General features: G+C 46.8%; 1 protein-coding gene across 1 annotated transcript in view; it reads right to left on the reverse strand.

Annotated features, from left to right (window-relative positions):
- Window positions 1–20,645, reverse strand: part of map2k7 (mitogen-activated protein kinase kinase 7) — a gene marked incomplete at its 3' end in the record, with an annotated part of 120,472 nt that extends 99,827 nt beyond the window's left edge. The window contains exon 1 of the mRNA XM_070869829.1: window positions 20,506–20,645. Coding sequence (XP_070725930.1) covers window positions 20,506–20,641 — 136 coding nt within the window. The remainder of the gene's footprint in view (window positions 1–20,505) is intronic.
- Window positions 20,646–21,582: the final 937 nt, after the last annotated feature.

Here is a 21,582-nt window from a genome sequence, read left to right on the forward strand (position 1 = left end):
TGCTGAGCTCTTCAAAGGACTTGTCCGCCGGCTTCTCGGGTGCAAGCAGGTCTTTCATCAGCACATACGTCTTGGATCCACAGCTGGTCAGTAGATACGCCCTCTGCTTGCCAGCTGCTTCCTCTCCCAGCCAGTCCTTTGTGAAAAAGCTCTGTTGGAGCCTCTCAACGAAGTCGTCCTAGTCCTCACCGACACAGTACCGTTCCTCTGTGCTACCGGTGGCCATCCTCGTGGGTCGTTGATTCCCGTTTCTCGTCGCCAAATGTAGTGTCCTTATATCTTGCTATAGAATCACACGAGGCATGTACTGCCGACAAGGTCACTACGTGACCTGAACCTTTATTGCCAGGACCAAGAAGTGATGACCCTGCGTGGGACTTACCTTTATATCCCTGGATGACCCAGGTGAGGAGTGTCTCCCACAAGTTCACCCCCTGTGGTCAAGTTGTGCATTACTCAGGTTGTTACATAAAGGTTACAGTTATGTGAAGGTTACAAACATGACAAATGTTCTGCCCACCTGACCAGTAGATTGATATCTTCCTGCAGTCTACAGCTTTCTTCTTCATTATCAACCACACAGCCGATTTTAGTATCATCTGCAAACTTCTTAATCGTACCCCCTAATTCAAGTCTAAATCATTGATATATTCCACAAAAAGCAAGGGATCCAGTACTGAGTCCTGCGGAACCCCAATGGAAACATAGAAACATAGAAGCATAGGAAATAGGTGCAGGAGTAGGCCATTCGGCCCTTCGAGCCTGCACCGCCATTCAATGAGTTCATGGCTGAACATGCAACTTCAGTACCCCATTCCTGCTTTCTCGCCATACTCCTTGATCCCCCAAGTAGTAAGGACTACATCTAACTCCTTTTTGAATATATTTAATGAATTGGCCTCAACAACTTTCTGTGGTAGAGAATTCCACAGGTTTACCACTCTCTGGGTGAAGAAGTTTCTCCTCATCTCAGTCCTAAGTGGCTTACCCCTTATCCTTAGACTGTGACCCCTGGTTCTGGACTTCCCCAACATTGGGAATATTCTTCCTGCATCTAACCTGTCTAAACCCGTCAGAATTTTAAATGTTTCTAGGAGATCCCCTCTCATTCTTCTGAACTCCAGTGAATACAACCCCAGTTGATCAAGCCTTTCTTGATATGTCAGTCCCGCCATCCCGGGAATCAGTCCGGTGAACCTTCGCTGCACTCCCTCAATAGCAAGAATGTCCTTCCTCAAGTTAGGAGACCAAAACTGTACACAATACTCCAGGTGTGGCCTCACCAAGGCCCTGTACAACTGTAGTAACACCTCCCTGCCCCTGTACTCAAATCCCCTCGCTATGAAGGCCAACATGCCATTTCCTTTCTTAACCGTCTGCTGTACCTGCATGCCAACCTTCAATGACTGATGTACCATGACATCCAGGTCTCGTTGCACCTTCCCTTTTCCTAATCTGTCACCATTCATATAATAGTCTGTCTCTCTGTTTTTACCACCAAAGTGGATAACCTCACATTTATTCACATTATACTTCATCTGCCATGCATTTGCCCACTCACCTAACCTATCCAAGTCACTCTGCAGCCTCATAGCATCCTCCTCGCAGCTCACACTGCCACCCAACTTACTGTCATCTGCAAATTTGGAGATACTACATTTAATCCCCTCATCTAAATCATTAATGTACAATGTAAACAGCTGGGGCCCCAGCACAGAACCTTGCGGTACCCCACTAGTCACTGCCTGCCATTCTGAAAAGTACCCATTGACTCCTACTCTTGGCTTCCTGTCTGACAACCAGTTCTCAATCCATGTCAGCACACTACCCCCAATCCCATGTGCTTTAACTTTGCACATTAATCTCTTGTGTGGGGCCTTGTCGAAAGCCTTCTGAAAGTCCAAATATACCACATCAACTGGTTCTCCCTTGTCCACTCTACTGGAAACAACCATCCAGTCACAAAAAAACACCCATCAACCATTACCCTCTGCTTCCTGCCTCTGAGCCAATTTTGGATCCAACTTGCCACTTTTCCCTGGATCCCATGGGCTTTTAATTTTTTGAGCAACCTGCCATGTGGGAGCTTGTCAAAAGCTCTGGTAAAATCCATGTAGATTGCATCAAACACACTACCCTCATCGACCCTCCTTGTTACTTCCTCAAAAAATTCAATCAAGTTAGTCAGACATGACCTTCCCTTAACAAATCCATGCTGACTGTCCTTGATTAATCCGTGTATTTCCAAATAGCGATATATCCTGTTCATCAGGATTTTTTCCAATAATTTTCCCACCACCGAGGTTATGCTGACTGGCCTGTAATTACTCAGTCTATCCCTTTCTCCCTTTTTAAACAAAGGTACCACAATAGCAGTCCTCCAGCAGCACACCTGTAGCCAGAGAGGACTGGAAAATGATGGTCAGAGCCTCTGCTATTTCCTCCCTTGCTTCTCTTAATAGCCTGGGATATATTTCATCCAGGCCTGGCAATTTAGAGAAACATAGAAACATAGAAAATAGATGCAGGAGTAGGCCATTCGGCCCTTCGAGCCTGCGCCGCCATTCAATGAGTTCATGGCTGAACATGCAACTTCAGTACCCCATTTCTGCTTTCTCACCATACCCCTTGATCCCCCTAGTAGTAAGGACTACATCTAACTCCTTTTTGAATATATTTAGTGAATTGGCCTCAACAACTTTCTGTGGTAGAGAATTCCACAGGTTCACCACTCTCTGGGTGAAGAAGTTTCTCCTCATCTCGGTCCTAAATGGCTTACCCCTTATCCTTAGACTGTGACCCCTGGTTCTGGACTTCCCCAACATTGGGAACATTCTTCCTGCATCTAACCTGTCTAAACCCGTCAGAATTTTAAACGTTTCTATGAGATCCACTCTCATTCTTCTGAACTCCAGTGAATACAACCCCAGTTGATCCAGTCTTTCTTGATATGTCAGTCCCGCCATCCCGGGAATCAGTCTGGTGAACCTTCGCTGCACTCCCTCAATAGCAAGAATGTCCTTCCTCAAGTTAGGAGACCAAAAGTGTACACAATACTCTAGGGGGGGCCTCACAACTGTACAACTGTAGCAATACCTCCCTGCCCCTGTACTTAAATCCCCTCGCTATGAAGGCCAACATGCCATTTGCTTTCTTAATCGCCTGCTGTACCTGCATGCCAACCTTCAATGACTGATGTACCATGACACCCAGGTCTCGTTGCACCTTCCCTTTTCCTAATCTGTCACCATTCAGATAATAGTCTGTCTCTCTGTTTTTACCACCAAAGTGGATAACCTCACATTTATCCACATTATACTTCATTTCAATTGGTCTGCCATTTCTTTGTTCCCCGTTATGACTTCCCCTGATTCTGACTGCAGGGGACCTCCGTTTGTCTTTACTAACCTTTTTCTCTTTACATACCTATAGAAACTTTTGCAATCCGCCTTAATGTTCCCTGCAAGCTTCTTCTCGTACTCCATTTTCCCTGCCCTAATCAAACCTTTTGTCCTCCTCTGCTGAGTTCTAAATTTCTCCCAGTCCCCGGGTTCGCTGCTATTTCTGGCCAATTTGTATGCCACTTCCTTGGCTTTAATACTATCCCTGATTTCCCTCGATAGCCACGGTTGAGCCACCTTCCCTTTTTTATTTTTACGCCAGACAGGAATGTACAATTGTTGTAATTCATCCATGCGGTCTCTAAATGTCTGCCATTGCCCATCCACAGTCAACCCCTTAAGTATCATTCGCCAATCTCTCCTAGCCAATTCACGCCTCATACCTTCAAAGTTAGCCTTCTTTAAGTTCTGGACCATGGTCTCTGAATTAACTGTTTCATTCTCCATCCTAATGCAGAATTCCACCATATTATGGTCACTCTTCCCCAAGGGGCCTCGCACAATGAGATTGCTAATTAATCCTCTCTCATTACACAACACCCAGTCTAAGATGGCCTCCCCCCTAGTTGGTTCCTCGACATATTGGTCTAGAAAACCATCCCTTATGCACTCCAGGAAATCCTCCTCCACCCTATTGCTTCCAGTTTGGCTAGCCCAATCTATGTGCATATTAAAGTCACCCATTATAACTGCTGCACCTTTATCCCCTCGTCTAAACCATTAATGTACAATGTAAACAGCTGGGGCCCCAGCACAGAACCTTGCGGAACCCATCTACTTTCAAAGCTGCTAAATCTCTTAATGGCCCTGAAATTCCAGCCTTTCCGGGTCCATACAGGGAAGGCATCGGTAAAGCCGGTTTTCAGCACACAATGCACATGCGCTGAAAACTGTTTTTTGTGATCTGTCAAGCTGGAGCTTGACAGATCCTCCGCATCGCGGGAGCGAGGACATTTGCACGGGCAAGATTGCGGGATTTACCCATATCTTGCCCAGCAAATGTCCTGAAAACTCTTGCACCTGATGAAAGCCGGCGCATAGCCTACTGTTACAGGCATAAGAGTTTTAAAATACACAAAATATTGTAAAATAAACATTTTTAAACACATTTTATCATTTAAAAACCCTCCCCACTACGGTAAGTTTATTTTAAACCATAATTTAAAAAACTTTTTAAAAATCGGAATATATATACTTTTTAAATACATAAATAACTGTAATTTAAATTAATAAAAATATGATGTTCATTTTTTCTATCTTTTATTATTGGTTGTGTGTGTTTTGGGGGCTGTTTCTCATTCAGAATAATGGGAGCTCCAACTTACAGACTACCCATTATTATGAATGAGAATATACTATACCCGATTGGCTGCCCAGAGCCATGTGACTGCAGCTCCAGCCCTGCGCACGTCCTGATGTGCACGCGCTGCAACGCGCAATCAGTGGAGGCCTCAGGACCGGGAACTCACATGGGCGCAGCAGCTTCAGGTAGGTGGGCATCCTTTTTATAGAATCCAGTCGAACTCCTGCGGGAAAGAGAAACGAGGATTTCTGGGCCAATATTTCCTCCCTCACTATGTTTATCCTATCTAATATTTCACACTCCTCCTCAACTACAATGTCTGCATCCTTCCTGCCTTCGGTGAAAACTGACGCAAAGTATTCATAAAGAACCATACACACGTTTTCCACCTCCACACAGGCCCTACTCTTTCCTTAGTTATCCTCTTGCTCTTTATGTAGTCATAAAACATAAGAAATAGGAGCAGGAGTAGATCATTTGGCCCCTCGAGCCTGCGCCACCATTCAATAAGATCATGGATGATCTGATCATGGACTCAGCTCCACTTCCCTGCCCGCTCCCCATAACCCTTTACTCCCTTATCATTCAAAAATCTCTCTATCTCCACCTTAAATATATTCAATGACCCAGCCTCCACAGCTCTCTGGGGCAGAGAATCCCACAGATTTACAACCTTCAGAGAAGAAATTCCTCCTCATCTCAGTTTTAAATGGGCGGCCCTTTATTCTGAGACTATGCCACTAGTTTTAGTTTCCCCTTTGAGTGGAAATATCCTCTCTGCATTCACCTTGTCGAGCCCCCTCATTATCTGATAAGTTTCAATAAGATCACCTCTCATTCTTCTGAACTCCAATGTGTATAGGCCCAACCTACTCAACCTATCCTCAGAACATTGAGAGTTTTCCTTGATCTTACTTGCCAATATTTTTCATGCCCTCTCTTTGCAGTTAGTCCCAGTCCCCCGCTCCTTGTGTTCAGGATATTGTGTTCCCAATATTGAATGATGTGACAGCGTAACCCAGGGATGAACAACAAGCCCGTGTGATCTAACTGGATAGTGTGCCTCCTCTCACTTATGCGTCTCAAATCTTTTCATCACGAGACTGACACACTTGACGAGAGGAGGACTGATACAAATCATTAAGCTGATTTATTTGCTTGTTGAAATCAGAGTAATCGGCAAAGCAAATTCACTTAACTCAATCTCACTCTGCTCCTCGAAATCTCGTTGACCTGCCCCCTCGAGGGCTGACTGCAAACCCGAGCTTCCAGCTCTGGACCAAGGGCTGGGTTTTGGCCGCTTGTCAAACACGGGCTTTTCCTGCTTTTTGGATTAATTCTGACAGCAGGAACCAAGGGGCAGTATCCTCTGGGATACGCCGGACCCTCCCACTGCCCCCCCGGGATACACGGGATGCTCCCACTGCCCCCCCCGGGATACACCGGACCCTCCCACTGCCCCCCCGGGATACAACAGGCCCTCCCACTGCCCCCCCGGGATACACCTGACCCTCCCACTGCCCCCCGGGTTACACCGGACCCTCTCACTGCCCCCCGGGATACACCGGACTCTCCCACTGTCCCCCTGGATACGCCGGACCCTCCCACTGCCCCCCGGGATATACCGGACCCTCCCACTGCACCCCCCTGGGATACACCGGACCCTCCCACTGCCCCCCCCCCCGGGATACACCGGACCCTCTCACTGCCCCCCCCCCCGGGATACACCGGACCCTCCCACTGCCCCCCCCGGGATACACCGGACCCTCCCACTGCCCCCCGCGATATACCGGACCCTCCCACTGCCCCCCGGGATACACCGGACCCTCCCACTGCCCCCCCCCGGGATACACCGGACCCTCCGCAGAGCAGATCAACAAGCAGAAACAGAAATCCTGATCTGACTGGAAGAAGCACCCTCCAATCCCTTGTCCACCCCAAGGATTTCTCAGAATCAGGCTCTCCTCTCCCACTTTGAGTTGACTATTCAGCTGAAAACATGAAGAGTCACAAATATCACACACCCTAGGGGACTGAAGGAGCAGTATGATCAGAACTTAAGAATTAGGTGCAGGAGTTGGCCATACTGCCCCTCGAGCCTGCTCCACCATTTAATAAGATTGTGGATGATCTTCTACCTCAACTCCACTTTCCGCCCAATCTCCATATCCCATGATTCCCTCAGTTCCCAAAAATGTATTTAACTCCGCCTTGAATATACTCAACGATTGAGCAGCCACAGCCCTCTGGGGAAGAGAATGCCAAAGATTCACAATATTCTGAGTGAAGAAATTTCTCATCTGAATCCTAAATGGCCGACCCCTTATCCTGAGACTGTGCCCCCCAGCTCTAGGCACTCCAGCCAGGGAAACATCCTCTCAGCATCTACCCTGTCAATCCCACTCAGAATCTTACATGTTTCACAGATCACCTCTCATTCCTCTAAACTCCAGAGAATAAAGGCCCATTCTACACAATCTCTCCTCATAGGATAATCCCTGCATCTCAGGGTTCAATCTATGAATATTTCAGAGAATTTCAAACAAAGTCCAAAAAACACAAAATCGGGTGCTCTTCGTAAATGAAACTAATCTTAAAATGTGAACAGTTACAGAAGTTTTTAATGCTTTAGTAACTCTACGAACATTTAAAGTTACAAAATAATACGGCACACAGTGAACCTGCAGAGTAAGTTTGGAAACCGACTCGGATCCTTTCCCTATCGAGATGCTAATGTGGGACACAAGAAACCAAAAGTGATTCTGGCTGTTTTGTTTAATTCATTCCTGGGATGTGGGCGTCACTGGCAAGGCTGGCATTTATTGCCCATCCCGAACTGCCCTTGAGAAGGTGGTGGTGAGCTGCCTTCTTGAACCGCTGCAGTCCGTGTGGTGAAGGTGCAGTGAAGGTGCTGCAGTGCACCCTGTAGATGGTACACACTGCAGCCACTGTGTGTCAGTGAGGAGGGAGTGAATGGTTAAAAGTGGTGGATGGGGTGCCAATCAAGCGGGCTGCTTTGTCCTGGATAGTGTCGAGCTTCTCGAGCGTTGTTGGAGTTGCGCTGATCCAGGCAAGATGGTCTCTAAAAGTAGACAGCACTGAAGCCCGGCACTGTGCGAGACCCAAGTCAGTGCTGTAAACCTCCTGAGCCTCGTCGTCGTGCTGTGAGGAGATGGAAAGCGGAGATCATCATCTTCACAAGGATGGGGAAAGCACCACCGGGGCAGCCACACGATGCCTCAGGTGCCTACGTGAGGATGGCTCTGGCAGTGGTCTGACGGCAGATTGCCCCCCTCACTCTCAGCCAGCGTGAGATGCAGTGAAATCCCAGGAAATGGGAGTGCTGCAAAAGATGGTAAACAGAGGCTCCCCATAAAAAGCTGTGCGTGTGCTTGTGGAGACGGCGAGTTGAGCCGAGATCACAGGACGCTCACTCTGACGGCCCATAAGAACATAAGAACATAAGAATTAGGAACAGGAGTAGGCCATCTAGCCCCTCGAGCCTGCTCCGCCATTCAATAAGATCATGGCTGATCTGGCCGTGGACTCAGCTCCACTTACCCGCCCTCTCCCCGTAACCCTTAATTCCCTTATTGGTTAAAAATCTATCTATCTTTGACTTGAAAACATTCAATGAGCCAGCCTCAACTGCTTCCTTGGGCAGAGAATTCCACAGATTCACAACCCTCTGGGAGAAGAAATTCTTTCTCAACTCGGTTTTAAATTGGCTCCTCCGTATTTTGAGGCTGTGTCCCCGAGTTCAAGTCTCCCCTACCAGTGGAAACAACCTCTCTGCCTCTATCTTGTCTATCCCTTTCATGAATTTAAATGTTTCTATAAGATCACCCGTTCTGAATTCCAACGAGTAAAGACCCAGTCTACTCAATCTATCATCATAAGGTAACCCCCTCATTTCTGGAATCAGCCTAGTGAATCGTCTCTGTACCCCTTCCAAAGCCAGTATATCCTTCCTTAAGTAAGGTGACCAAAACTGCACGCAGTACTCCAGGTGCGGCCTTACCAATACCTTATACAGTTGCAGCAAGACCTCCCTGCTTTTGTACTCCATCCCTCTCGCAATGAAGGCCAACATTCCATTCGCCTTCCTGATTACCTGCTGCACCTTCAAACTAACCTTTTGGGATTCATGCACAAGGACCCCCAGGTCCCTCTGCACCACAGCATGTTGTAATTTCTCCCCATTCAAATAATATTCCCTTTTACTGTTTTTTTTCCCCAAGGTGGATGACCTCACACTTTCCGACATTGTATTCCATCTGCCAAACCTTAGCCCATTCGCTTAACCTATCCAAATCTTCTTGCAGCCTCTGAGTCCTCTAGAGAACCCACTTTCCCACTAATCTTAGTGTCATCTGCAAATGTTGTTGCACTATACTCTGTCCCCTCTTCTAGGTCATCTATGTATATTGTAAACAGTTGTGGTCCCAGCACCGATCCCTGTGGCACACCACTAACCACTGATTTCCAACTGGAAAAGGACCTCTCTATCCCGACTCTCTGCTTTCTGTTAGCCAGCCAATTCTCTATCCATGCTAATACATTTCCTCTGACTCCACGTACCTCTATCTTCTGCAGTAACCTTTTGTGTGGCACCTTATCGAATGCCTTTTGGAAATCTAAATACACCACATCCATCGGTACACCTCTATCCACCATGCTCGTTATATCCTCAAAGAATTCCAGTAAATTAGTTAAACATGATTTCCCCTTCATGAATCCATGCTGCATCTGTTTGATTGCACTATTCCTATCCAGATGTCCCGCTATTTCTTCCTTAATGATAGTTTCAAGCATTTTCCCCACTACAGATGTTAAACTAACCGGCCTATAGTTACCTGCCTTTTGCCTGCCCCCTTTTTTAAACAGAGGCGTTACATTAGCTGCTTTCCAATCCGCTGGTACCTCCCCAGAGTCCAGAGAATTTTGGTAGATTATAACGAATGCATCTGCTATAACTTCCGCCATCTCTTTTAATACCCTGGGATGCATTTCATCAGGACCAGGGGACTTGTCTACCTTCAGTCCCATTAGCCTGTCCAGCACTACCCCCCTAGTGATAGTGATTGTCTCAAGGTCCTCCCTTCCCACATTCCTGTGGCCTACAAATTTTGGCATGGTTTTTGTGTCTTCCACTGTGAAGACGGAAGCAAAATAATTGTTTAAGGTCTCAGCCATTTCCACATTTCCCATTATTAAATCCCCCTTTTCATCTTCTAAGGGACCAACATTTACTTTAGTCACTCTTTTCCGTTTTATGTATCTGTAAAAGCTTTTACTATCTGTTTTTATGTTTTGCGCAAGTTTACCTTCGGAATCTATCTTCCCTTTCTTTATTGCTTTTTTAGTCATTCTTTGCTGTTGCTTAAAATATTCCCAATCCTCTAGTTTCCCACTAACCTTGGCCACCTTATACACATTGGGCCTTTATTTCCTTGGTTATCTACGGTTGGTTATCACTTCTCTTGCCGCCCTTCTTTTTCACTGGAATATATTTTTGTTGCGCACTATGAAAGAGCTCCTTAAAAGTCCTCCACTGTTCCTCAATTCTGCCACCGTTTAGTCCTTGTTTCCAGTCTACTTTAGCCAACTCTGCCCTCATCCCACTGTAGTCCCCTTTGTTTAAGCATAGTACGCTCGTTTCTGACACAACTTCCTCATCCTCAATCTGTATTACAAATTCAACCATATTATGATCACTCATTCCTAGAGGATCTTTTACGAGGAGATCGTTTATTTTTCCTGTCTCATTACACAGGACCAGATCTAAGATGGCTTGCTCCCTTGTAGGTTCTGTTACATACTGTTCTAAGAAACAATCCCGTATGCATTCTATGAATTCCTCCTCCAGACTACCCCGTACGATTTGATTTGACCAATCGATATGTAGGTTAAAATCCCCCATGACTACTGCCGTTCCTTTTTCACATGCCTCCATTATTCCCTTGATTATTACCCGCCCCACCGTGAAGTTATTATTTGGGGGCCTATAAACTACGCCGACCAGTGACTTTTTCCCCTTACTATCTCTAATCTCCACCCACAATGATTCAACATTTTGTTCATTGGAGCCAATATCATCCCTCACAACTGCCCTGATATCATCTTTTATTAACAGAGCTACCCCACCTCCTTTCCCTTCTTGCCTATCTTTCTGAATCGTCAGATACCCCTGTATGTTTAATTCCCAGTCTTGGCCACCCTGCAACCATGTTTCTGTAATGGCCACCAAATCATACCCATTTGTAATGATTTGCGCCGTCAACTCATTTACTTTATTTCGAATGCTGCGTGCATTTAGGTAGAGTGTTTTCATCCTAGTTTTTAAACCATGATTTTTAGTTTTGACCTCTCCTGCAGCCCTTTTATATTCAGTGGCCCTTTTTGATTCTTGCCTTTGGTTTCTCTGACCTCCACTTTTACTCATCTCTTTTCTGTCTTTTGTTTTTGTTTCCCTCTGTCTCCCTGTATTGGTTCCCATCCCCCTGCCATATTAGTTTAACTCCTCCCCAACAGCACTAGCAAACACTCCCCCTAGGACATTGGTTCCGGTCCTGCCTAAGTGCAGACGCGGCTCCACCAGTGCAGCTGCTACCTCTCCCGTCCACACAGCTCATGTTACAACGGCCCCTTTACACTGCGTCGCTGTGCAGCAGCAGAGCTATCCACTCAACATGGCATTTTAGTGATTGCACAACCCATCAGCCCAGAAGGAGGGGAGGATGGTTACACGTTATTTAGTTAGAGAGATTGGGAAATTTCAGAAACTAGATGATCAAGTTGTGCTTCTAGACACAGACAGAAAGCAGCTGCTTGTATTTGCAGTGTTGATTCACCACACAGATGCTTAATGCACTCGGAGCAGGGGCCTTGGCTTGTGGCAGACATCAGGCAGTAGGATTTCGGAACCTTTGTTTTGATGTAATCCCACAGAGCAGGGGCTGCAAATTGGTTATACATAAAGTAGAGCAAATGCACAATTGTTCCGATTTGTTGAGGTGAACAAGAACCCAAACTCGACTACACCAGATAATTTTACAATCAGAACAAAGTGCTGAATGTGAAGAAAATACTAAACTGAGTATTGGGAAGACCAAAACCATGGTTTTCAGTCACCGCCACAAACTCCGTTCCCTCGACACTGACTCCATCCCTCTCCCCAACTTCTGTCTGAGGCGGAACCAGACTATTCACAACCTTGGACCCTGAAATGAGCTTTCGACCACATATCCGCAGCATAACTAAAACCACCTATTTCCCCCTCTGTAACATCGCCCGTCCCCGCTCCTGCCTCAGCTCATCCGCTGCTGAAGCCCTCATCCAGGCCTTTGTTACCTCTACACTTGAGTATTCCAACGTTCTCCTGGCTGGCCTCCCACGTTCTACCCTACGTAAACTAGAAATGATCCAAAACTCGGCTGCCCGTGTCCTAACTCGCACCAAGTCCTGCTCACCCATCACCCCTTGTGCTCACTGACCTACATTGGCTTCCGGTTAAGCAACACCTCGATTTGAAAATTCTCGTCCTGGTTTACAAATCCTTCCATGGTCTCACCCCTCCCCCCCCCCCCCCCCACCCAAGATGTCTGCGCTCCTCTAATTCTTCCGGGGAGCGGGGGACTTGGGGAGCGAGTGCTTACTGATCAGAGTCCGAAACACTGATTCCAAGTGTAATGGGATAAGAAGGACTCAAAACCATAAGTTATCTCCAGGACTAACAACTTCAAGGCTTGCCCTCTTTACACAGATTGATTGTGGTTCAAGATATATTTACAAATACTTAAAATGCAAATATCAATTACTTGAAAAAAAAGTTAAAATGAAGGGAGGAAATAGCAGGGGCTCTGACTGTTATTTTCCAATGCTCTCCAGCTACAGTTATGGTGCTGGAGGCCTGCTAACGTTAAACCTTTGTTTAAAGAGGGAGAAAGGAATAGACTGAGTAATTACAGGCCAGTCAGCCTAACCTCGGTGGTGGGAAAGTTATTGGAAAAAATTCTGAGGGACAGTATTAATCGCCATTTAGAAAGGCACGGATTAATCAAGGACAGTCAGCATGGATTTGTTAAGGGAAGGTCGTGTCTGACTAACTTGAATGAATTATTTGAGGAGATAACAAGGAGGGTCGATGAGGGCAGTGTGCACGATGTAGTGTATATGGATTTTAGCAAGGCTTTTGATAAGGTTCCACATGGCAGACTGGTCACGAAAGTAAAAGCCCATGGGATCCAAGTAATGTTCTCTGTAATGTTTTTTCGGGCGCGGTCCCTTTAAGTGGTTGTGCAGCCCATTCAAATCTTCGCATTGAAAAGCCGGTGAGCTGCCTGCGCGGGACCTCCAGACCGCTGCACGACCACACAGTTTAACAGGATGTGGATAAAGTGGCAGGAAGCAAAGGGTATTGGTTGATGGATGTTTTTGTGACTGGAAGGCTGTTTCCAGTGGGGTTCTGCAGGGCTCAGTTCTGGGTCCCTTGCTTTTCGTGGTATATATAATCGATGATTTAGACTTAATTGTAGGGTGCATTTTTAAGAAGTTTACAGATGATACAAAAATTAGCTATGTGGCTGATAGTGAGGAAGAAAGCTGCAGACTGCAGGAAGATATCAATGGACTGGTCAGGTGGGCAGAACTCAATCTGGAGAAGTGTGAGGTAATGCATTTCGGGAGGGCCAACAAGGCAAGGGAATACACATTAAATGGTAGGACACCAAGAAGTGTAGAAGAACAAAAGGACCTTGGAGTGCAGATCCACAGATCCCTGAAGGTAGCAGGCCAGGTGGATAAGCTGGTTAAGGAATACTTTCCTTTATTAGCCGAGGCATACAAAAAGAGTAGGGAGGTTATGCTTGAACTGCATAAAACACTGGTTAGGCCACAGCTGGAGTACTGTGTGCAGTTCTGGTCACCACATTACAGGAAAGATGTGATTGCACTAGAGAGGGTACAGAGGAGATTTGCGAGGATGTTGCCTGGACTGGAAAATTTTGGCTATGAGGAAGGACTGAACAGGCTGGGTTTGTTTTCTTTGGAACAGAAGAGGCTGAGGGGAGACCTGATTGAGGTGTATAAAATTCTGAGGGGCCTGGATACAGTGAGTAGGAAGGAGATATTTCCCTTGGCAGAGGGGTCAACAACCAGGGAGCTTAGGTTTAAAGTCATTTTCGGAAGAATTAGAGGGATGTTGAGGAGAATTTGTTTTCACCCAGAGGGTGGTGGGGGTCTGGAACTCACTGCAGAAACCCTCACCATATTTTAAAAGTACTTGGATGTGCACTTGAAGTTAGCGTCAGGCACTGACGATTTCAAACTTTAAAAAAATTGCCCATTTGCGCCCCCAGAAGGAGGTGGAGCTAAATCAAAGGTTTCGCTTTCTCCCTGGAGCGCGATGGGCAGCAGGCGGGCTGTGAGTTCAGCAGCGGGCACATTGGGCCGTGCAGCGCTGCCGCATTCAAAGGCTCCTTCCCTCTCTGAAAGGGAAGTGCCATTGCTGCAGGCTCTGCTATATGGACCACCACAACAGCCGTGATCCCACGTGATCAGCCCAGCACTCAAGCAGATCGTGGGCAGGAACCCGTGAAAAAAAACTGGTACCTCGGCCACCTGGCCTTTAAGCATCGCTCCTGTAGCGCCCGGCCGCCCGATCCTCGCCTCCTGCAGCTCGGAGTGTTTTTGCCCGGCGCTGCTGCAGGGGGCGGAAAGCAACTTTGGGTCCAGGGCGCTAACGGGGCGATGCGCAGGACAATGACATCATGATCTCCGGGCGAAGATCGGGGCGCAATGCTCCCGCCGTTCGAACGGGAGGCGCAATGGTGTCCAATTTCACCCCGACATGGTCCACGGGGACACTGGGACAGGGAAGGACCGTACTGCGGGGACGGGGAGGGGCTGTAGCTCTGGGATGGGCTCCACCTGAACTGGGATGGGACACGTAAACTAGCAGGTGGAAAAGATAAAAAAAAGGGGATAAGAACAAAGGCCAGAGTACAAAGGAGATAAAGATAATATAAATACTCTGGGAACAGAAATGGTTATAGGAAGTAAGAATGACATTCCTGTTAAAAGTAAAGCAGAAGTGATGAAAAGTAAGGTATGAAATTGCCTGAGAAGAGCAGCAACATTCGACCATCAGGGCATGCAGGCAAATAAGAGTTCTCTACACTAATGCATGTAGCACAAGGAATAAAACAAATGAGTTCAAAACACAAATTCAGCTTAAAGCGTATGATGTAGTAGCCATTACAGAAACCTGGCTACAAGCTGGGCATGACTAGGAGATAAATATTCCAGGCTATAGGTTCTTCAGAAAGGGCAGGGAAATTGGGAAAAGAGAAGGTATATCAATCTTGATAAAAGACACTATTACAGCAGTGAAAAGGAAAGGTTTCAGTGAGAATGAGCATGCAGTAGAACTAAGGAACAGCAAAGAATTCAAGACTCTGGTGGGAGTTGTCTACCGACCTCCTGACAGAGAGGTGGAGATTAATAAACGCAGAGATCAGGAAATCATGTAACAGAAAAAGTGTGGTTATATGGGGAGATTTTAATGTTCACACACACTGGGAGGAGCAAAACAGCTCAAGTAGTAAAGGCAATAGATGTTTACAAAGTATTTGGAACAGTTTGCGAATCAATATCTTTCAGAACCGACAAGCACAAAGGCCATACTGGATGTAGCGATGTTTAACAAACCATCAGTTCACAATCTGACTATATGGAGCACCAGGCCAATAATGACCATCAATGTTGCAGTCAAGCTGCACAGCCGCTTGTCTGGAGCTCCCACACAGCCGGCTCACCGGTTTAAATAGAAATAACCGCGCAGACGCAGGTATGTGAATGGGCTGCACTGCCCATTAAAGGGGCCACGCTCCCCTACACAATTAAAGGCAATATTGGTGACCATAGAAATGAATTTGACGTCAGGTTTGAGAGGGAGAATCAAGTCACAAACCAAGATTTTAAATTGAAGTGAGCCAAACTTTGAAGAGATGAGAAATAAATTGCCCACTGTAAATGGAACTGCTAATGGGTTCTGTATAACCTGTATCACCATTTGTTTTACTTGTATTAAATCTCTTTGACTTATTTTTCAGTTCCCTTGTACCGCAGGTATTTTGTCCTCTTCTTCCACTGTGAAAATGGATACCAAGTATAACAAACCTGCTATTTCTCTATTATCCATTATAGTCTCACCTACAACTGCATTTAATATGATAAAGCGATTCAAGAGGGTAGATAGAGAGAAACGATTTCCTCTGGTGGGCATGTCCAAAACCAGGCACAGTCTTAACGTAGTGCCAGGCCGCTCAGGAGTGGAAGCAGAAAGCTCATTTACACAAACGGTGATGGAAATCTGGAACGCGGTCCTCTAAAGACTATCAACTGACATTTCCAAGGTGGAGATGGGTGGATTTTTGTTGGAGATATGGAGCAAAGGCAGCTCAATGGAGGAGTTGTGCAGATCAAACCCATTCTAGACCCAAGCCAGGAGTGTGTACTCCTGACACTGGGAGACTGCAACAGGACTGTTTCAGCCCTACTACTAACACCTTGACAAGCACAAAGCTGCACAATGGGAGCTGGGGGGGGGGGGCGCGGTTTAGTGAACATGACAACGGTGAGCAGAGGCAAAAGCTTTGTATGGTACTGCACTCTTTTCCTGCTCTCCGAATGCACGTTTAACACATTAAATACTTGCTTATTGCTATATCAAGCATATTGCTTGATTGTATATTAATATACAAGGTTTATCATTAATATATAAAATTCATATTAACAGTTTAACTTTAATAAAACACTGCCAGGTTTCAACAGAGTATAGAAGTAGAGATTGTTAAATTGGAATGGGGGGGGGGGGGGGTGGAAGTCCTGTGCATCGCTATTTGTAGCAAAATCATCAATGCATTTTGCTTGGCACAGTAATGTAGCGGTTATGTCAGGCAGTGCGCCCTGACCTGTGAGGGAACACCATCGCAGAAGGTCGCGGATAAAAGGAGGAGCCAGCCACTGCAGGGAGCAGCACGAGCCGTTCCAGGAGTGCGACAGCTTCGAGGAGGGCGAGTGGATTGACGCCACCATAATCCAGATTGCCGATTGCAGTGTGCGCAGGACCATCTACGGAGTCGGGACCCATGTGCAGGAGGAGAGGCGAGCAGCAGAGAACCGGCGTGGTCAGGGCCCAGGAGAGGCGAGAGTTCGGGGCCCAGGAGCCGGGGGGGGGAGGGGGTGTCGAGGAGCGGAGGGGTCGGGGTGCAGCAGAGCTGGTCTCCAGTCGTATTGGATAACCCTTGCCACTGGACCAAGACCTAGCTCTGTCAAGGCCGTGTGGTGGCTGGTTTGCAACGGCCACCCCACGTTAAGAAAATCCACGCACAGGCATCTTCCACCCTTCAACATGTAGTTCGGGACCTGGAATGTCAGGTCCCTCATTGAAACACAAGTGAAGTCATTTTTTTTGGTGTGGAAGTGGGTCGTCCCCGACACGAGGTACCGCCTAATACTATGTCACTGGATTAGTAATCCTGAGAATGCGAGTTCAAATCCTACCACATTAGTTTGAGAATTTGTTTTGAGGTTTTAAATCTGGGGTGAAAATGCTGGATTCAGTAAAAGCGTCCGAAGCTGTCGGATTTTGTTATAAACCCAGCGGGTTGACGAATGTCCTTTGGGGAAGAACACATGCCGTTCTTCCCACCCGGGGTCTGGACCTATCGGTCACTCCAGTCTCACACAAACGTGCTGGACTCTGACCTGCCTCTGAAGTGGCCAAGCAAGCCACTGCAACTCCAGAAGTCCCACCAACACCTCTCAGACCGACGAGTGATGGGCAGGAAATGAGGCTTTGCCAGCAATGACCACATCCCAGGAATGAATTTTAAAAATGCATTTCTAAAGAACATTACACAACAAATAGTGAGGCGGAAATCTTCTTCCATTGAACAGTTAGACATCAACTTCTAAAATCCAGTGGGCAGTCTGAATGGCAGGAGTCCCTGGGTACTCCGACAGCACATTGTTTGGGGATGGGGAGATAACAGGCTTAGAACGGAGAATAGCTCAAATCTTTGACCATCAACCCAAGATCCCAAAACACACTGCAGCATGCTGAGTTTTTTGGACTATGTACTCTGCCAAAAAAAAACAAAAGACAAAACTAAATTTAAAGCAGTTTGCTATCATATGCCACCATCACTTTTATTACCAGACGGATTATTACTGACGCTAAAGGCAATGTTCATACACACATTTTTAAGAGAATGATGAATATGTTAGTGAGCAAAATGTTCATGTTCAGGGTCATGGTCTATGATAACCTTCACCAGTGCACATAGTCCTCCCGTGTATCTGTCCTTTCTGTGTCTGCTCACTATATAAACACGTTAAGACCCACAATGCACGAGGAAGGCCACTCAGCCTATCTTAATTCACCCATCCAGAAACACCCCACTGCTGCTCCACCGGTGTCCCCTCACCCAACTCGTACAGTTTAAATTTACCTTTTCAACATACTATTTTTATAAAGACAATTTTTTTTGATAAAACGCGGACTCCAAGGGCCGAGTCTGCTGGCTGGTACCTGGTGTAGTTGCCTCTTATGATCGGAGTGCACAAGTGAAAATTATTTTGCCTGAGGCAAGGCTTTTTTCCTTGCCTTACTATTGACGCAGCCAGCAATGTGTTCCAAATACTTTTTAACTTTCTTTATTGCAGGCACAAGAGTTCAAATTAATTCATGAGAAGCGCTGTGAGACATTTCTGAGAAAAGATGTGCATATATACAAGTCTTTCTTAAATATTCTACCGACCTCTTGCCATCTCAAGAATAAAGAAGCCAAAAGCCTCGGTCTACAATTCTGTCCCTGGAACAAGAGCTAGAGTGGACACAGGAGCTGGCTTGCAGATGGTTCGCCCAGAGCCTGACCCAAACAAACAGCAATGTAATAGCAGGTTCACTGAAATTTGGACAAATAAAAGCACCTTTTGGGAAATAATTTAAATACTAAAAGTTGTAAACTATAGTACTGTTTTATAAACCATTACATGTGTACCGAACACCAAAACCCTGACCCTACATCAGATGAACACCTAAAGTCAGTCCCTTCCGTCAGCTTTCACAAACTTTTAACCCAACTTTCTACACTGCAAAACTGTGTTTTACTATTCTTCTTAACCAATAGCATTGTTGCATCATCACACAATGAAAGTAAGGGGAATAGAATGGCTGTCTCCAAGTTGAAGACAGGCTGAACCTGTATGTACTAAGCCTGTAACACACTTCAGCATGCTATCCGCTTGAACCACACTGACAGCTGACACTGTACAAGTGGATTTGCAAACACAAGTCCACAAGGGGATCAGTGTTGTTTTGATGCTACAAAAGCAGTTTGAAAAAGAATCCCAATGATTAGCACTGTGGAGTTAATTGTCATTTTCCAAGACATTGTTATAGGCTCAGCCCATGTAAAGAGGCTTGGTTTGTGACTTTAATTATTGACTTGTTAAATACACACTGAAAAAAGACAGTACCCAGATTCCTTCCACCCCTAGATTCTTGCTGTATTTAGTAATAGCAAAACATTGCTTAATACTGTTAAAAATGTAGGCTAATAGTTTCTGAAACTTGACTCATGGGACTGGTTTCAGATGGTCATCTGTGGCAGGGTCAAATTTCAATTGGTCAGTTGTTGCTGCGGTTGACTACAGAGAATCAATAATCAAAAGCACATACCCACCTCAGGGCAGAGACATAGCAGAAGATAAAATACAACAGTACTGGCATTAATAGGCAACAAATCCAAATGGAGGCACTTTCAATACTGATTAGCTCAAGTTACAACACATTAATGGATTTATCTAGGTTAGACAATACATTAGGACCAAGGTATCACCTTACATCGCTGAACAAGGAATCGACCTCAGTGAATCCACATTTTACAACTTGTTGAAGGATATTTGATTCAGCAATCATCTCCCAATGATTCACCAGTCAACATGTGCATCTCACCAACTCAAATAATGGACACCTACAGATACTTTTACCCCAATGTTGAGAGTTCGTTCATGACCATTTGACAAACCACAGGCGTGCGAGCAGCATTCAGAGGTGGGCCCAGGGGGTTGACTTATGTTTGGTTCCCTCGCAAAACCCCCTCTCCCTGAAAGCCCAGTTCTACACCGATGTTGGGGCATCCTATTTCCTTGGGCTGGAAGTTTCCCAGTGTTGTGTGAAGTGCCTTGGGATGTTTTATGTCTGTGTTGGAAGGTGTTGGACACATGCAATGTGTTGGTGAGCAGTGACACCCCACCCGGGTGATGCCCCAGGATTATGGGTTGGCAGGCCCGGCTGGCACTGAGGGCTGAATGCTGCCATTGCCCCCACCCACAGCCCAGAGACTGGGGCAGGGTCCTGTGCTCATTAAGTGCAGGCCCCACATTTCCCCAGCCAGACACACCGCCGCCGCCGGCCGCTGTTTATAAATAAACAGAGCGCAGGCCCGTCAGCTCGAGGGGGCGGCAACATCACCCGCCCGCCAGCCCATTGGCCGCGCGATTTTGATTGACGGGCAGATCTGCAAGCCCATTGGCCGCCACCGCTGATTGGCAGGGGTGGTAGAACGTCTCCGAGCTCTGATTGGCCAGGCGGGCTGTCAGTCAGCGGGCCCAACCAGGCCAAACCCCGCCCCCCGGTTTCCGTTGTCAGGCAGTGAGGGGCCCGGGAGCGGGCAGCGGCCGACACACCCCCGCCCGCCCGCCCGCCAGCCAGCCCGCCCGCTCACTCACTCGGTCGCGGTCTCCTCGGGCTGGAAGGTGAGCTCATGTCGAGCGAGAGGTCGATGCGGCGCCGCGCCTCGCGGTTCTCCTGCTTCAGCTTGGCTTCCAGGCGCGACAGCTTCTGCTCCAGGGAGGACGCCGCCATCTTAGCGCCAGGTCCGGGGCAGTGCGCAGGCGCGGGGAGCCGCCCTCCCCGACAACAACAATCCCGCCCCCACCCCCAATATAATCCTCACCCCTTCAGTACAATCCCCACCCCCCCAATATAAAATCCACCCCTTCAGTACAATCCCCACCCCCCCAATATAAAATCCACCCCCAATATAATCCTCACCCCTTCAGTACAATCCCCACCCTCCCAATATAAAATCCACCCCCAATATAATCCTCACCCCTTCAGTACAATCCCCACCCCCCAATATAAAATCCACCCCAATATAATCCTCACCCCTTCAGTACAATCCCCACCCCCAATATAAACCCCACCTCCCCAATATAATCCTCACCCCTTGTACAATCCCCACCCCCAATATAAACCCCACCTCCCCAATATAATCCTCACCCCTTCAGTACAATCCCCACCCTTCAATATAAAATCCACCCCCAATATAATCCTCACCCCTTCAGTATAATCCCCACCCCCCAATATAAACCCCACACCCAATATAATCCCCACCCACCAATATAAACCCCACCCCCAATATAATCCTCACCCCTTCAGTACAATCCCCACCCTCCAATATAAAATCCACCCCAAAAGAATCCTCACCCCTCCAGTATAATCCCCACCCCCCAATATAAACCCCACACCCAATATAAACCCCACCCCCAATATAATCCTCACCCCTTCAGTATAATCCCCAACCCCCAAAATAAACCCCACCCCCAATATAATCCCCACCCCAATATAATCCTCACCCTCTCAGTATAATCCTCACCCCCCTCAGTATAATCCTGCCCCCAATATAATCCTCACTCCTAACATAAACCCCACCCCCTACAATAAAATCCTCACCCCCCAAATAATCCTCACCACCTCAATATAATGCTCCATCCCAAAATAATCGCCACCCCCTCCAATATAAT

The sequence above is a fragment of the Pristiophorus japonicus genome (assembly GCF_044704955.1).
Source record: "Pristiophorus japonicus isolate sPriJap1 chromosome 24 unlocalized genomic scaffold, sPriJap1.hap1 SUPER_24_unloc_1, whole genome shotgun sequence".
NCBI lineage: Eukaryota > Metazoa > Chordata > Chondrichthyes > Pristiophoridae > Pristiophorus > Pristiophorus japonicus.